At 42.4% G+C, this 15,457-nt stretch overlaps 1 protein-coding gene across 4 annotated transcripts in view; it reads right to left on the bottom strand.

The window, feature by feature from the left end:
• FURIN (furin, paired basic amino acid cleaving enzyme) overlaps positions 1-14,575 on the bottom strand; it is a 123,042-nt gene extending 108,467 nt beyond the window's left edge. For 2 of the 4 annotated variants that reach the window (XM_072148411.1, XM_072148414.1), the window contains exons 1-2: positions 14,151-14,575; positions 1,669-2,075 (exon numbers count right to left, since the gene is read on the bottom strand). In XM_072148411.1, coding sequence (XP_072004512.1) covers positions 1,669-1,839 — 171 coding nt within the window. In that variant the 5' untranslated portion in view covers positions 1,840-2,075; positions 14,151-14,575. Of the gene's footprint in view, positions 1-1,668; positions 2,076-7,551; positions 7,660-14,150 lie in introns of those variants that run through there. The other 2 variants (XM_072148412.1, XM_072148413.1) reach the window with 2 other exon arrangements.
• Positions 14,576-15,457: the final 882 nt, after the last annotated feature.

Here is a 15,457-nt window from a genome sequence, read left to right as displayed (position 1 = left end):
CCCAACAAGTGTTAATAATCCAAATACAGCGCCAATATGGAGGCAGCAGACCTGCCCTGTAGTCCACCTTATAACACCATGACGGGGCGCCTCTTTTATATACAAAGCACAAAGTCATTACTGTATTGGGGTGCCTGTAACCATGTGACATCCATACCAAGCAAAAAAATGCTTTCTTCTGAGGCTAGGAGCAACCTGGATAATGAATAGTGGGTTTGCATTAACACATCCAAGTTACAGAATGTCATTCAACAGGGCGAGTGCTCTACAGAAATGAGCAGAGGAATGGGAGATTGCACATCTGAATAGTGCAGAGCTGTGAAAATAGAAGTATGCCAAAACGTGGACATATGATTTTACAGAAAGTTAAAAAAGAAAAAATAAATAAATACATTAGCATAACAGGATAGGAAGAAATCTTCCCAGTGGAAAAATCCAAACAAGAGCTAACCTCGCCCACAAGCCCTGCAGGACTAACAGCGAGTATAGGGCGTGTTCCCACATCCTTCCCTCTACATGTCATTTAGCTTCCAGGCTGCTGACAGGTCTTGCTGGTCACACATGTGGAGAGTTAGACTCCTTGTAACTGCTGTAAAGAACATTGTAATATGGACGAGTCCCCATGTATATTCTGTACAGAAGTCACGTACATGAGCAGCTTACCATCGTACAATATACATTGTACAATCGGAAATGCTGAATTCCTCTTTCATGACCATACTTGTTCTGTATAAGAACCAAATTCAGCAATTCTCACAATACATGTAGCACGTTTACTACTCTCATAGCAGAATAAGTGCAATACAATACAAACAAACTTTTTTAAAAAGGTGACCCAACAGCTGAGAAGCCCGTTTTACCAAAGAATTGTATAAAATTGGCAGAGCAGGCAAGCCAAACTCGGACTCTCTCATAAAATGGAAACATTAGGCTTTTATCACAATTATGATACAATAATCAAGCTATTTAGGTTGAACATAAAATATATTTATTGGAATACAACATTTCAACACAAAAAAACTTTGAATTGTAAATATGAAAATCACTATGCAGTAGGGGGGGGGGGTGGAGAGAAATTAAAATGAATCATATTTAAACTGTGGTAATCTTCTCTTATTTGTTATCCATGGCCTCTTTTCTAAAACCAACTTAAAGTTACGCTAATGAGGGGGTGTTGGCAGAGTCCCTTAAAAAAGTTTCATGGTCTCACCCTTCCCCCTCCACCAACGCCTATAGCTCATTAGTATAATTTAAGTTGGAATGGAAAGCCATTGATAAAATATATAAGATTACCACAGACAGTGCCTGGATCTATGAGCAAGTGCCCCTGGTTTATCAGGATGGTAAGTTTCCTTTAACACTAGGGAACAACCTATTTTCACCAACTTGGGTAGGGCAGGAGCATCACTACTGAGCATGTACGTTAAGTGCAGGCCTCAAAACATATACCCTTAAATGAGAAATAGAACAGACTTTTATAGGACATTTAATAATTTTCACAGATTCTTATGAAAAAAAAAATATATATTATACACAGGTATCGTACTAAATGTGCCAATTATATATTTTTTGGATACCTACTCAGGCTAACCATGCAAAGACAACCCCAACTACCACCTTGATATAACCGCACAATGCAGATAGTAAAGCGAAGATGCAATTACTCACCTGGCCATGGTTTATAAAGCCATATTTCTTCGATATCCGGTCAGCCACAGCGGGACCACCTGGGACATGAACTGCCCATGTGTTTGTATATACTTTATGTCCAGTTAAGTCTTTCAGTTGTAATGATAGGGAAGTCCAGAATAGAAAGAAAACAGTAGGCCTCAGATCCATGACAAAGCTTTAGGCTCCTAAATAATTGCAAAGCAGTCTTCAAATGAAGTCAGATCAAATCCACACAATCTTGTTCCCTTGCGCAGGAACTTCGTTGAGTCCTGGGGATCATGGGGTCCGAAAGCAAAATTTCACGCGCCAGGTATGAAGTAAAGAAGAAAAAATTTAAAATTAAAAAAAATCCTCCTTTGGCTGCAGAAGACTCTGAAGACTGGAAATTATGTCCAAAGTGGGTTCTACAAACAGGAAAGAAAAAAAACAGAATAAGTTTTTGCAAACACCATCATAAATAATGGAAGGAGAATCCTCCATAGATATAAATTATAGATATCTGCATAACAATTTGTCTTGGATTTTTTTTTTTTTTTTAAAGCAAAAAACACTCAAGCAGCGCTAGATTCTCCAAAATATAAAAAAAATAAACAGATGAGAACATTAACATGTAGCAGGCACAGCAAACTCATTATGCTGCCAATAATTTGTCTGGCAGCCTGTGTGTTATGAAATAGCTGGACACTTTGCGGCCCTATTTTATTATGAGAATGAAAAAAAAATATATTCTGTAGAATTTATGAAAACTCACAGGACTTAACCGCACTTTTTCCTATGGAAATAAATTGAACTCCACATGTGCAGTTGCTTATCGTAAGCCTGTAATAGACTCTCTGCGGTATTTCTCTGTCAGTAGAGCTTTGCGCAGATAAAATGTAACTTATCAGCCCGGAACATTAAAAACGGACAATAAAAAAAAATTGAAATGTGCTCCTCACCGTGGTGAGCCTTCCTCCAATTAAAATAGGCTACAGAGCTTGGCCACTTAGCATTAGGCTAGCGTATAGTAAATTACCCATTGTAATGGCCCTGTCCGCATCTCCTCTCAGATGTCTAATCTGTTAATGAGGAGGATCATCATGTCCTAGAATTTTGCAATTAATAAATTGGGACACCCACACACGTGACCCATCATTTATTCACTTAACATCCAGAACATAACCTTCTCTTCATTGCAAAGGAGAAACTTAATGAACCATCCTTAGGGACTAAGAGAATACACCAAAATTAGAAGAAACGTTCAGAGTAACAGCAACAACTGGATCACAAAGTTTATTAGTCGACACTTCATGGCCGGTAATTGTGGGAGAGGTAATTGTATGATATCACCGAGAACAGACATTTACTCACGTCACATGAGTGGTGTAACCCTTTATGACCTACACTCAAATTATAGACTGTAAGATCTTGCGAGCAGGGAACTCACTCCTATTGTTCCATATGACTGTTTGTACTCTGTAATGTAATATTATATTTGTATATGTCCCCTATGATTTGTAAAGCGCTATGGAACATGATGGCACTATATAGATAAAGATTATTATTGTTGAAAAAAAAAAAAAAAAAAAAAAAAAAAGCTACACTTTTCCAGAATGTATTTGGGATGACAGCTCAGCCCCTAGAGGTGGACAGTTGCAATAATACAAACACCCTGTTGACGGAAAAGAGCTGCCTTGTTTTCTAATCCTCAGCAACCCATTAGTCTGCGTTCACACGTGAAGTTTTGAAACGCAAGGCAAACGCTACGTGCGAACGTATCCCAAGTCTTTGTTCACATATTCATTGTGATATCAATCCTAAAGAGAAACAATGAAACAGCGCTAGATCTACTGCATGACATTCTGGAACGGAGGCTCCCTCAGAGATTCTGATGCAGATGTGAACAATGCCGAAGGCAGCAAGTTTTATTTTCTATTGCAGACTACTTAGAGTGTATTTACCCAAACCAAATCAACATGCAACATGCAGCATGTGAACGTATCCTTATACAATCACCAGCACAGTCATTGTGAAGTGTTAAATCCGCGCCAGACAGTTCAATAAAGGTCATTTAAGTCTAAGTATTCTTTACCGAACGCTGGGAAGATGTACATCAGTATCTGACATAGGTGTGGATGTCTGACTAATGATGCCCATAGTAATATAGTAGAGTATAACCCCAAAATACAAAGCGGATGACCTGGCAAACCCCTCACCATGCTGTGAGGAAGAAAGACTGTACCCCGTTGACCACAGGGATGGGCTTACGGATCCCCACTATAATTTGCTCGGCTTTTTTAGCAGACACGTGGCATGAGGTCACTGCATGTGCGGGAAGCAGCTTCTGACCGCAGCCAGTCCGTCTCTACTTCATGCAGGTATTGACATGCCGGGGTCTACAAGAGGTTAACCTCTTCTATGCTAATCAATCCAAATACTGCAAAACAAATCCCAGACGGCCGCAGGATTTGCATAGAAACAGGAAGCCTGGAGCAATTCTATCTATTAGCCACAATTAAGTAGCCATTTGAAGAGACTCTTTCAATGTGGACGACCAGACAACTATGTATCCGCATACAAATAACAGGAATCATATATGTGAGGAATTCTTACTAAATAAGCACACAGCGAAGGCAGACATCCAGGGGCACAGTCATGGGAGACTAAATCAAGGACAAATTCACAGATTTTATTTTTGTAATAGCATTGACCCACTTCCTGGTTATCATAATCAGGAAAATAAATAAATCTGAAAAAAAAAAAAAAAAAAGGTTCGTATGACAAATACCCAAAATTGAGTAAAGCTTTGTCTCAAAATAGGCGTAAACTTCCTGGGCAGTAGAGATCACTATAGGATAACATGGTAGGTGCAGACAACACAGGATACGCACAAGAAAAATCTAATACTAGGGAAAAAAATCCTGGGAGGAAAGGAACATATGTGGCTGCAGGAAAAATCCAAGTAAAAAACCTCCAGTGTAAAGTATTGTAGCATTTCAGTAATTGTGCACCATAAATTTTTTACATTTTTCCTGAGCTATTGTATTGTGGCTTCAAAATGTAACCTTATCCACAAATAATTTGTGCAAGCACTAGAAAAACTGGACTCAGTACTAGAGTAACAGCTTAAGGGCACGTTCACACATTGCATTAACGCATGCATTTTCAAACAAAATGAAAGCTGAGGAGATTTGCCCAATAACATTGCTGTCAACAATGCGTTTTCAAAACGCATGCATCAACGGCACGTGTGAATGCGCTCCCAAGGCCTTTTGCACACAAGCTTTGTGCTAGAAGTATGTTAGCCTTAATTTCTGAGCATAAAATACATCTTCATGTTTTAAATGGCAGTGGTTTCCACAAGCCTTTGTATGCTACCACTGCCGTAGATGCAAAACTTAGGGCAAGTCCTATTCCTGTTCATGATTTCTTTGTGAGAACGGCTTCACACAGCCATGTTTGGTCCAGGGGATACAGACCCAGAATTATAGCATCATTGTCTTGTAACAGCCCCTACCAGTATGTTGTCAAATATGTTAACAGCTTACAGATCAAGTCTCTTTTATGGCCCAGTGAGGTGGCTTCATCCAGAAAATGTACTGTGACGTGAGATTGGGTGCGTAAAGTCATGGAGGCAGAGAGCTCAGCTCTCCCCAACTTATAATGTCCCATGCACAGGCCATGCCCAGGGATATGGACTTCATCCACCAGGTATCATGGGAACTAGTTACAACCATTATAGAGGGGATTCTGTGGTAAAGAGAGCTTGACTTCAGGGGGGGGGGGGGGGGTAGATGACATGAGCTTTTGAGGAAACCACAAAGTTCAGATCTGTATTTTCAGTTTTACTTTTTGGAAACAAGCCATAAAATACATAACACTGTATATAAGTATTTACGATGTTTCGTCCTTACAAGTGGAGCTCTTTTTAAAGCATCTCCGGTGGCGGAAAGATAAAATAGGTCACATAGATTGGGAGGAGTGATGGCTTTGACCATATTATAATAACTCTATTCTCAAGAGAAGGGGTAGAGACCGAGCACTTTTTATGGAGACAATCACACGATACCTTTTTCTGACGTAGTCTAGTACCTGGCTTCTCTAGACAATTTTTTTCTGCAAAATGGTGAAAATAGAAGCTGTTGGACAAAGGCTTTCTCGGCCAACAACTTTTTCCTGGAAGGACCCTTCAGACACGATGGTTGAAACTACATTTTTTTGGTGGAGGAGGGGGGCAGCATTTAGTCACCAATTGTGCATGTTCTCCCACTGGGACCTGATTTGACATCAGCTATAAGACAAAATGTGAAAACAAATCCAGAAATTCACATTGTCCGATTTTTAAAGAATTTGCAAATTATGGTGAAAAATAAGTATTTTGTCACCTATTAACAAGCAATATTTCTGGCTCTCAGACCTGTAACTCTATAAATGTAAAGGGAAAAGTTGAAAAAAAAGAGGGGTATACCAAAGATAAAGTGCTAGTTACTCATAAGGGTGCTGGCTGGCAGGCATACAGGTGGCAGGAGGACGGCAGGGGTGTGAGACTCCTTCCATCCGCAAGGTCATTGTCCTGCTCAAAGACCTGGCCATGCTTCATCTTCAATGATCCCAAGCACACCGCCAGGGCAGCATCCCCCCTCCCCCTAATAATTAGAGTTACCCTACATGAGGTGAGAACAGAAGCAAAGGACTGGGCTTGTCTCCATGAAGCATGTTGGAATTCATCTGGTTCTAATCATTTTAGTTGAAAGGTGGTAGGACACAAATGCAGCCGTACATACTGATCAATAGTGGCTTTTACAGTCATTAAAACCAGCCATAAGTGTTCAATGACATCAGCCAAAGGACAGCCTTTCCAGGAACATTTCAAGGATCATTTGAAATGAAAGTCACTAGTCGGCTTAAAATATATCATTCAATTTCATCAGTAGAAGTCTAATAAGTTTATTCTGATTGTGGATATTAATTTTCAGGCCACCCACATACATTGCATGTTATCATTTGCCAGATAACATTTATCAGGTCCGTACCTATAATCCAAATTCTGGTTACGGTACCTTTTGATACTTTAATGGCTGCAAAATTTTAGCAGAGTAAATTCCCCTACATCTCCAGATTCAGTAACATTTAGTGTAAGAAATGTGCAATCGAGGGCATTGTAGAGAACGAGGTCAAACACCTTTACAGGATCTGCATGCTTTCAAGAGATAGAAAAGATGGTTCATTTGTATTGACTTAAGGACTGATTTACAATTCTCTCTCAACAACCTAATGATCTGTGAATTGGGCACTAAATGTACTACATGTAATCAGAAACTGCACCAGGTCTAAAAATAAATGGTCATATCAAAACATGACCTTGTTGTACAACTGCTCAGTTATCCAGCCATTACAGAGGAGGGAAATGATTAAAGGATGGGGCATTTCTGAAAGGAGTGAATGGTGCTCAGGCTTTGATCCCTTCAGTGTGGTGGAGACCCTGGCCCCGCACCTCATGAGGCCTAATGGTATTATTAACTCTCCAATTAGTCAGTCTGTGCTGGTAGGTTTCCCCGTGTACAGACATGCCAGGATTAACAACTTTGTGCCCTTTTAGAATAACTCACATACTTGGGCTTTAGCAAAAGTGAATGTAAAGCTCACACTTGCAATGACCCAAACTGAAGACACAACCTTGCTCACATTGTATTGTTTAGACAGAGCTTTTAAAAACACACTAAAAAGAAAAAAACCTGAGAACACAGATTTCAAAGTTTTATTAATCTCTCATAGCAACCTCTTTAATATAAGCAGAGCGCTCCATTTGTTAAGAGAATAAATTAAGATCGGGAAACTGCATGAAACCTTGCCTAACTCACACAAGCAAAACGTGAAGGTTTCTGAAATGTAGTCACTTACTGTCTGGGGAGGACGCTTTGTGTTTCATCTTCTCAAATGTAGTCAATTTGAATTACCAAGAGAAAACTACATACTACTGCATAAAGCCAGACGAGAACACGTGCAGATGGCGACAGCAGAGAAACTTGTGTCCTGCTGAAGTGGTGCGCTAGATAAGGATAGTACACACACGCTGGAACAATCTGCACTTTTCTCATGTCAAAATTTGTTTTGTAACCAAAAAGGGATGTGTACAAGATCGTTAGCCTCTGATTGGACTATTTCAGCGCTGTCATGGAGATTACCTGAAAGAAACCCAGAAAATATGCTGCAAGACACAAAAGGTCAACAAGGAAGCTGACACACAGCAAGGACTCCCCGTCTTCTCCTCCAATTACTGCAGACTAGTAGCACCGGAGCACCACATTTCTGCCACATTCAGGCCCCTCAACAATAACTTAAGCCAAGACAAACACTCGGGAGACACCATTTACATAGATAAGTGAAACTAGTCAATTTTACATGCAGAATTAGTAATAGGAGGCCACTGTTGTAGAAATAACAGACATTTAAGTGTTTTTTCGAGCATCAAAAAAAAAAAAAAAAAAATTCCAATAAGTTTTTTTTTTCTAAATGAAAACATATGGGTTTGTTTGCAGGTCTCCCGTGAACAGTTTCTTTGCTAAGGAAGTTTTGCTGTAGACCTGTATAAACTGGATACATTTAAACACCATCCACAATAGTGAATTTGTAAAAATCGCTACCAGTTTTGCAATAGAAAATTTTGTGTTTCCAACCTGCAAACGTACACTACTGCTCAAAAGTTTGGGGTCACTTAAAAGTGTCTTTTTTTCAATTAAACCAACACTAAATGAATCCTAAACACACTCTATACATTGTTGAAGTGGTAAATGACTTCTAGCTGCAAACATCTGGTTTTTAATGCAATATCTACTTAAGTTTATATAGACCCATTTCCAACAACCACCACACCAATGGTTTAATGGTACATTGTGTTTGGTAACTGTGTAAGAAAGCTAATAAATATTTAGAAAACCCTTGTTCAAGTATGGTAGCACAGCTGAAAACAGTTTTGTTGATTAGAGAAGATATAAAAACGGACCTTCCTTTGAGCTGCTTGGGAATCTGGAGCATCACATTTGTTTGTTCTATGAAACTCACAATGGCCAGAAGAAAACAAAAAAAAAAAAAAACTTCCATGTGAAACTCAGCAGTCTATTCTTGTTCTTAGAAATGAAGGCATTTCCATGTGACAAATTGCCAAGAAACTGAAGATTTCCTAAAACAGTATTTACTACTCCCTTCAGAGGAGAGCACAAGATGGGCTCTTACCAGAGTAGAAAGAGGTCCCGCTGCACAACTAAGCATCAACAAGTACATTAGTCTCTCTAGTTTGGAGACGCATGCCTCACAGGTCCTTAACAGGAGCCAATTTCATCCAACAACATGACAATGACACAAAGCATACCTCCAAATTATGCATGAACTATTTGTGGAAGTAGCGTGGTGGGTGTATATCACAAGCGGAGAACTCAACCGAGACAGGATATCAAGCATAATACTTAGATATAATGCAAGGGAGGTGCAGTAAAACCTACAGACATTAGTACAATACTATTATCACGTTTCACATAATATACAGTCCTCCCAAATGCAACCCACAAATGTAGATTGAGATTTTCTTCATGTATCCGTCCTCCATGCATTTAATGTACAGTCCGAGTTTTGGTGAGCAGCTGCTATTTATGGATGAGCGCATAACTTTTGTATTTAAGATTTTGTATTGTGCAGTAGCCAGTTTTTATTATTGTCGCTGTCAGACCTTGTGTTTATGTGGGAATATGCATTGCTGGCATAAAATTATTAGCACTTCTACATAAATCATGCGATCAGCCAAAAAATTAGCTTTTGTTCATCTGCCAGCGCATTGCAGGGTCTTTTATAATTGCCAGTGATCGAAACATTTCTCCAAATGTTTGTTCTCTTGGTAACGCAAACTCAATAGACGTTCCACTATATTCGCTTATATAGGGGGCACAGTTAAGTAAACAAAATAAATATCTGGAAAAATCTCAAGAGTCAATATTTGGATTGTCTAGGGAAGAGCTTATGGTTTTGCTACAAGAGGAGGAGAATCCCACCCACACACACCTACATTGGCCCCTGTCACCGTGTAAGGAGGGCCCCATGTTAGCCGAACGAATGTCAAGTACAAACACACAACAAGTATGTTTGGCCCAGCAGCACGACTCCCTATGGAGAGGGGAGCGCTCACCCCTCCAACAAAATGAATGCTATGCCCGGGTCCCGGCATATGTTCTTGTGAAAGTAGCCTTAGGATCTACATCAGTAATCGACTCTAGACCTGGACCACAAAATAGTTTCTATGCTGCATGGTTTCATTGCCTTTTTTGCCATTGACCTTCACAGCATTTTTGGAAATTAGCCCAAAACATCACAAATGCCCCGTTTCTAAAGCCAGAATTCTAGCACACAGGACTTGTCAAATCTCCCCATTGTACAGAGAAAGCTACAGTCAAGTGTCCAAGAGAATATTGAAACCAGCAGAGCAGAACCATGTTTTATAACAGGTACATGAAGAGGTTTTATGACTAGTACATTTGCCAGGATCATAAAATAAATTATATGCCAGCAATTGGAGCATCCAAAAATTGGAAAAGCAATCAACCCAAATGTAAGAACATTCAAGGTTTCAATAAACGGATCATACTAAAGAACAGAGTCCTGTCCAAAAGTTTATACAAGATGTCCTTTTAGCATTTTAAGCATGGGGAAAAAAAATTATATCCATTTATATCCACAAGTCCTATGTGTTTTGGCTTAATTTACAAGTAGTAACATTGTCTCTGCAAGAGGAGAACATTAACCTGAATGGAGCAAACACTACAGCTCAATGCCACATTGGCTCTCAGGTTACATAGGGGTTGTCGTGCTTGTGATGAGACTTAAGGAAAACAGCAAGTTTTATCAGAAACTAAGAACAGAGACCCAGATTCCAGCAGTGTCTTAATATTATCGCCACTTCATACAATCCAGGACCACCACAACATCCACACCAGTACATGAGGGAAGTGACACCCACTCCTGGAATAGCACTATTTTATCCTGCCGTCAGACTGGGTGGCATAAAAAGGCAACGGTTTCCCTTTAACACTTATATGAATAAAAAATAAAAAAAAATTGGAAGGACAATAAACGTATCCAGACCACATAGTTAATGAATTGTTTATTCATGAAGCTATAAGAGGAGCCAAGTTCAACAGCTCAGCCATTCGGCAGGTCTTAACAATGGAGCATAAAAGTATTTTCTAATATGCAAGGCGTGAAAACAATGTCAACACAAATACATCTAAAGGCAGGTCAGGTATTCAAGTCATTCTTAAAGGGCTATTCAGTATTAATGGGTCTTTGCAAAATCTAAGGTTTTTAACAGGTTTACAATGTGTAGAAATTCTACACATAGGTCTATTAACATGAAATGTACTCATCTCTTCTCAATCTCCCGACGAGGACAGGTTGGGAAACATGTAGGGGGGGAAAAAAAAAAAAAAAAAAAAACTCTGAAAACATAGCTGCTTTCAGATGGAAAAAAAACCCCTTTGAATGGACTCCAGTTGATGAAAACGAATTGTGACCAGAATACTTCCTTTAAAAAGACTAGCAAGCTATAATTTCTCAGTTCCTAATAGAGTCTGTAAAGATTGCTTCACTTGTGAGTCCAATTGTTATGGTCCCTTATTTATTAAACACAATAACCCCAAAAATAACCCATCTGGCACCCCTTTAGGTCAATACTGGCATATCTCATGAAATGAAAGTTCGGATACAAGGTTTCTTAGAACGATGTTCGGCAGGTTCCTTCATCATTCCTCCAAGAAATGCAGATGTGCAGGCAGCACACCATGACACTGACAGCAATACTTATCGATGGATTCACAAACTTGTCCGTTACTTTAATAATTCCTTTATTTATATGGTTCACACAGATAACGCAGCGCTTCACAAAGCTTCCACAATGGGGCTCACAATCTAATCAACCTAACAGTATGTTTTGTGTGGGAGGAAACCCACACAAACACGGAGAGAACAAACAAACTCTTTGCAGATGTTCACCTGGGACTTGAACCCAGGTCTCCAGCGCTGCAAGGCTGTAATGCTAACCACTAATCCACTGTGCTGCCCCTGTTACATGACAATGCGTCCATTACATCAAAAAGTAGAGCATGTCCTAGTCAGAAACATTTAAATCGATCAGTCAGACCAATGAGGATCTGTAAAAACCACACATACCAGACTAAAGTGGCTGCGAGATATGGACATTAACAGCTGATTAGGGGAACATTCATGTGCAGGTAGCCCAAGTCTGGATTCATACAGCATGAGACATTGCTGATGGCAGGTAGGATATGCTTTTCAGGAGAAATTCCCTCACCAAGAGATGTTTAGTAGCACATTTCTCCCCTCTTCCCATTAGGAACACATGTATGCTCCACCATGCATGATGTAAGATCAGGAGTGATGGCCATCTTCCAACTATCTAACATCTATGGCCACACTTAGAAACTGAAAAACTTCTAAACCGCGTTTTCAGTGTTCTGCAAGGACCCTTACCAGATCAAACTCACTAAAGTTGGACACCTACAGAAATTTTCTGCTGGGAGACAGGCAGAGAATAACCTTTCCCGATGCACATGTACATGGATACTCTGCCATTCTGCATTGTATGGAGTGGTAATAGTCCTTTCATAGCAGTGTATGAGCCCTCTACTCTAGCTCAGTTGTCAGATTCTGTACAATTACGGCTGCGCACATGGACTCTGACAAAGTCTGTACTCTTTGTACGAAAGGAGCCGCAGAGATCCACAATCTGATGCCCAATAATAAGTAATCCCAGCAGTGTCTGTCAGGAATCATCTCTCCTACATTCACAGACTATGCATTGCTGCTAGAGCTGAACATGCATTTTAATAAGTCTTCAACTTCACAGACAGCTCAAGGACCAACAATTACAGAAAGCTTTAGATGGGACCATCAACATTTAAGCAAGACAACAGATGGACGTCCTAGTATAGCACCAGCATCTCCCGCTCTGGAGGGCAGGCATCGTCCATGTATAATATCGGCATGCATTAATATGGATAAATGCAACGCAACACTTTCTTCTATCTGTACGTTTACTCTACAGCTATGAAAAGTCCTGTGAATCGGCCTGTAACACCCAAAAAGGGAACTGAACTGGATTTCTCTGGTGGTACATAATAACTGCATAGCTAAAAAATCCAGACGTTAAGTGAAATCTCTTCTATTTTATGTGACAATGTGTCTCTCCTGCTCCTATCAAATAATCCTAGAGATTATAGGAGCTTCTAAAAATAGCAGAAACCAATGTAAAAAGTTTAGCATCTCCAGCAAATCTAAGTACACCACTCCTCAGGGTATGTCCAGCCCAAGGCTATAAATTAGACATAAATCTCCCTAAAGAAGACTGATATAAAGCAGTTCAATACACGTACATTCACGCCTTTGTAGGTAGGGAAGGAAAGATAAGGACACATCATAATATGAACAATATACATAAAAATAACAAAAACAAATGGCCCAAGACAAGTTACACCCAACAGTTATTCACTTCCCATAACAAGCCCCATACATAAACTTAGTCTAAAGGAACTTAGTCTAAAGGTTCTCAGACAAGGCAATAGGAGGAAGGATTGTCAGGGCAGATAAGTGGAAGGACGCTTGATGTCCACTAAAGAGTAAGTAACACAATCCTTTTCCCGGATAATTACTGAAATAAAGAACGTGAAGACAGACACTAAATGTGGCAGGGAAAATAGGACAGGAGGAAGTCCACAATGTCTTCACAAGGCACAACCACAACCAACTACATCTGTTATAGAGAGAAGAATCCAAATCAAACTATTGCTACAAGGAAACCTAATGCAGGGAGGGGAAATAAGAACTTTATAGAGGAGACTGGGCCAATTTCTCAGTAACACTGCTAGACCGGACCTGTCCCACAATACAGGAAGGACTTGGCACATCCATCCTGCCAGACAGGCTTCACCTCTGCAATGGTAGAAGATACTTTACACAACATGACCATTCTCATCCCATCTCCAGAGCAACAAGTCCTCAGGAAAACATGAACAAACCTCACTCCCTAAGAAAAGCTTGGCACCGTCAAAGATGTGGAAATACCCCAATAAGAGGCTGTGACAATACAGCACACCCCAAAAGTGACAGCAACCAAGAAAAACTGGGTCTCTGTTACTAAAAAGCAACTGAGCCAATGATGTAGAATAGTGTAACACCTCATACTATGCCCTATTCCTGATGACCCCAGTCAGCAGGGGTGTATACTGAGAAGTACTGTCCTGTGTGGGACTGGGTTAGGGTGGCAGTACTACTCATGCTGTAGCTGTGTAGTTACACACATAGTGATCACATGTGCCCGGTAATACCCCCAGCTCCCCAGTGCTGCTGCTGTATACCATGGTGTAGTACCACCCCAAGCTTCGCCATAGCACCCTGTGCCCAGCACTACATGTATAACAGCAGTATAGCAGAGGACTCACCCTGTGCGCCCGGGCTCCGCTCACCCGGCTGTCGGGACGGCTGAGGCCATGTCTGCGGGCTCCTCCGTGTTATTCTATGGGATCCTATAAAGTGCGGAGCAGAAGTTTCCCGGTGCCCTGGCCGCTGCACACTGCCCGGCTCCCCTCCTCCTCCTGCCTGCGCTCTGCTTTATGTGGGACGCAGGGGGCAGCGTCATCCCCGTCAATACAAGTCCAAACACCCGCCCCTCCAGAGCCCGGCCGGGGGCGGGGACACGATGCTAATGATTACTACGGGAAGCCGCCGTCACCTGCGTCTTGTGGGTTCCGGTAGTTTCTCTAGTGTGAACGTTGACCTGTGAAGGGAGAGCGGCCACGACTAACGCTTCCTCCGCTGTGGTAGCGCACTACCTGCTGCCCGCAGGTCCCCGTTATCACCCCAAACCCTCCCTCCCCCCCATCACCCGCCCGCAGGGCACTGGCACCTCTATGGGCGTGCGCTGCCACCACAGAGACAAGAAACGGAAGAACCGGCAAGACGGAAACCGCGTCACCGGGGGGAGTGCAGCCGCAGCGGGAGCGGCAACAACAACGGTGGCGGCGGAGGCAGCAGCGTGCGAGAGGGGGGACCCGGCGCTCGTCTTCCTCTAAATCCTCCTCCTCTTCCCGGCGGCGCGCAGGGTTCTGACATCGTGCATGCGCGGCCCAGGCTGTGTCCTCTCCCTGCACCTCAGCCCAGGGCAGGGGGCTACCGGGGGTCTCACTGTGTGTCCTCTCCCAGCACCTCAGCCCAGGGCAGGCGGCTACCGGGGGTCTCACTGTGTGTCCTCTCCCTGCACCTCAGCCCAGGGCAGGGGGCTACCGGGGGTCTCGCTGTGTGTCCTCTCCCAGCACCTCAGCCCAGGGCAGGGGGCCAACGGGGGTCTCACTGTGTGTCCTCTCGCAGCACCTCAGCCCAGGGCAGGGGGCTACCGGGAGTCTCACTGGGTGTCATCTCCCAGCACCTCAGCCCAGGGCAGGGGGCTACCGGGGGTCTCACTGTGTGTCCTCTCCCAGCACCTCAGCCCAGGGCAGGCGGCTACCGGGGGTCTCACTGTGTGTCCTCTCCCTGCACCTCAGCCCAGGGCAGGGGGCTACCGGGTGTCTCACTGGGTGTCCTCTCACAGCACCTCAGCCCAGGGCAGGGGGCTACCGGGGGTCTCACTGGGTGTCATCTCCCAGCACCTCAGCCCAGGGCAGTGGTCTACCAGGGGTCTCACTGGGTGTCATCTCCCAGCACCTCAGCCCAGGGCAGGGGGCTACCGGGGATCTCACTGGGTGTCATCTCC

This window comes from Engystomops pustulosus, chromosome 4, assembly GCF_040894005.1.
Source record: "Engystomops pustulosus chromosome 4, aEngPut4.maternal, whole genome shotgun sequence".
NCBI classification, from domain to species: domain Eukaryota; kingdom Metazoa; phylum Chordata; class Amphibia; order Anura; family Leptodactylidae; genus Engystomops; species Engystomops pustulosus.
Note: the sequence above shows the minus strand (reverse complement) of the source record. Positions and strands in the feature narration are given on the sequence as shown.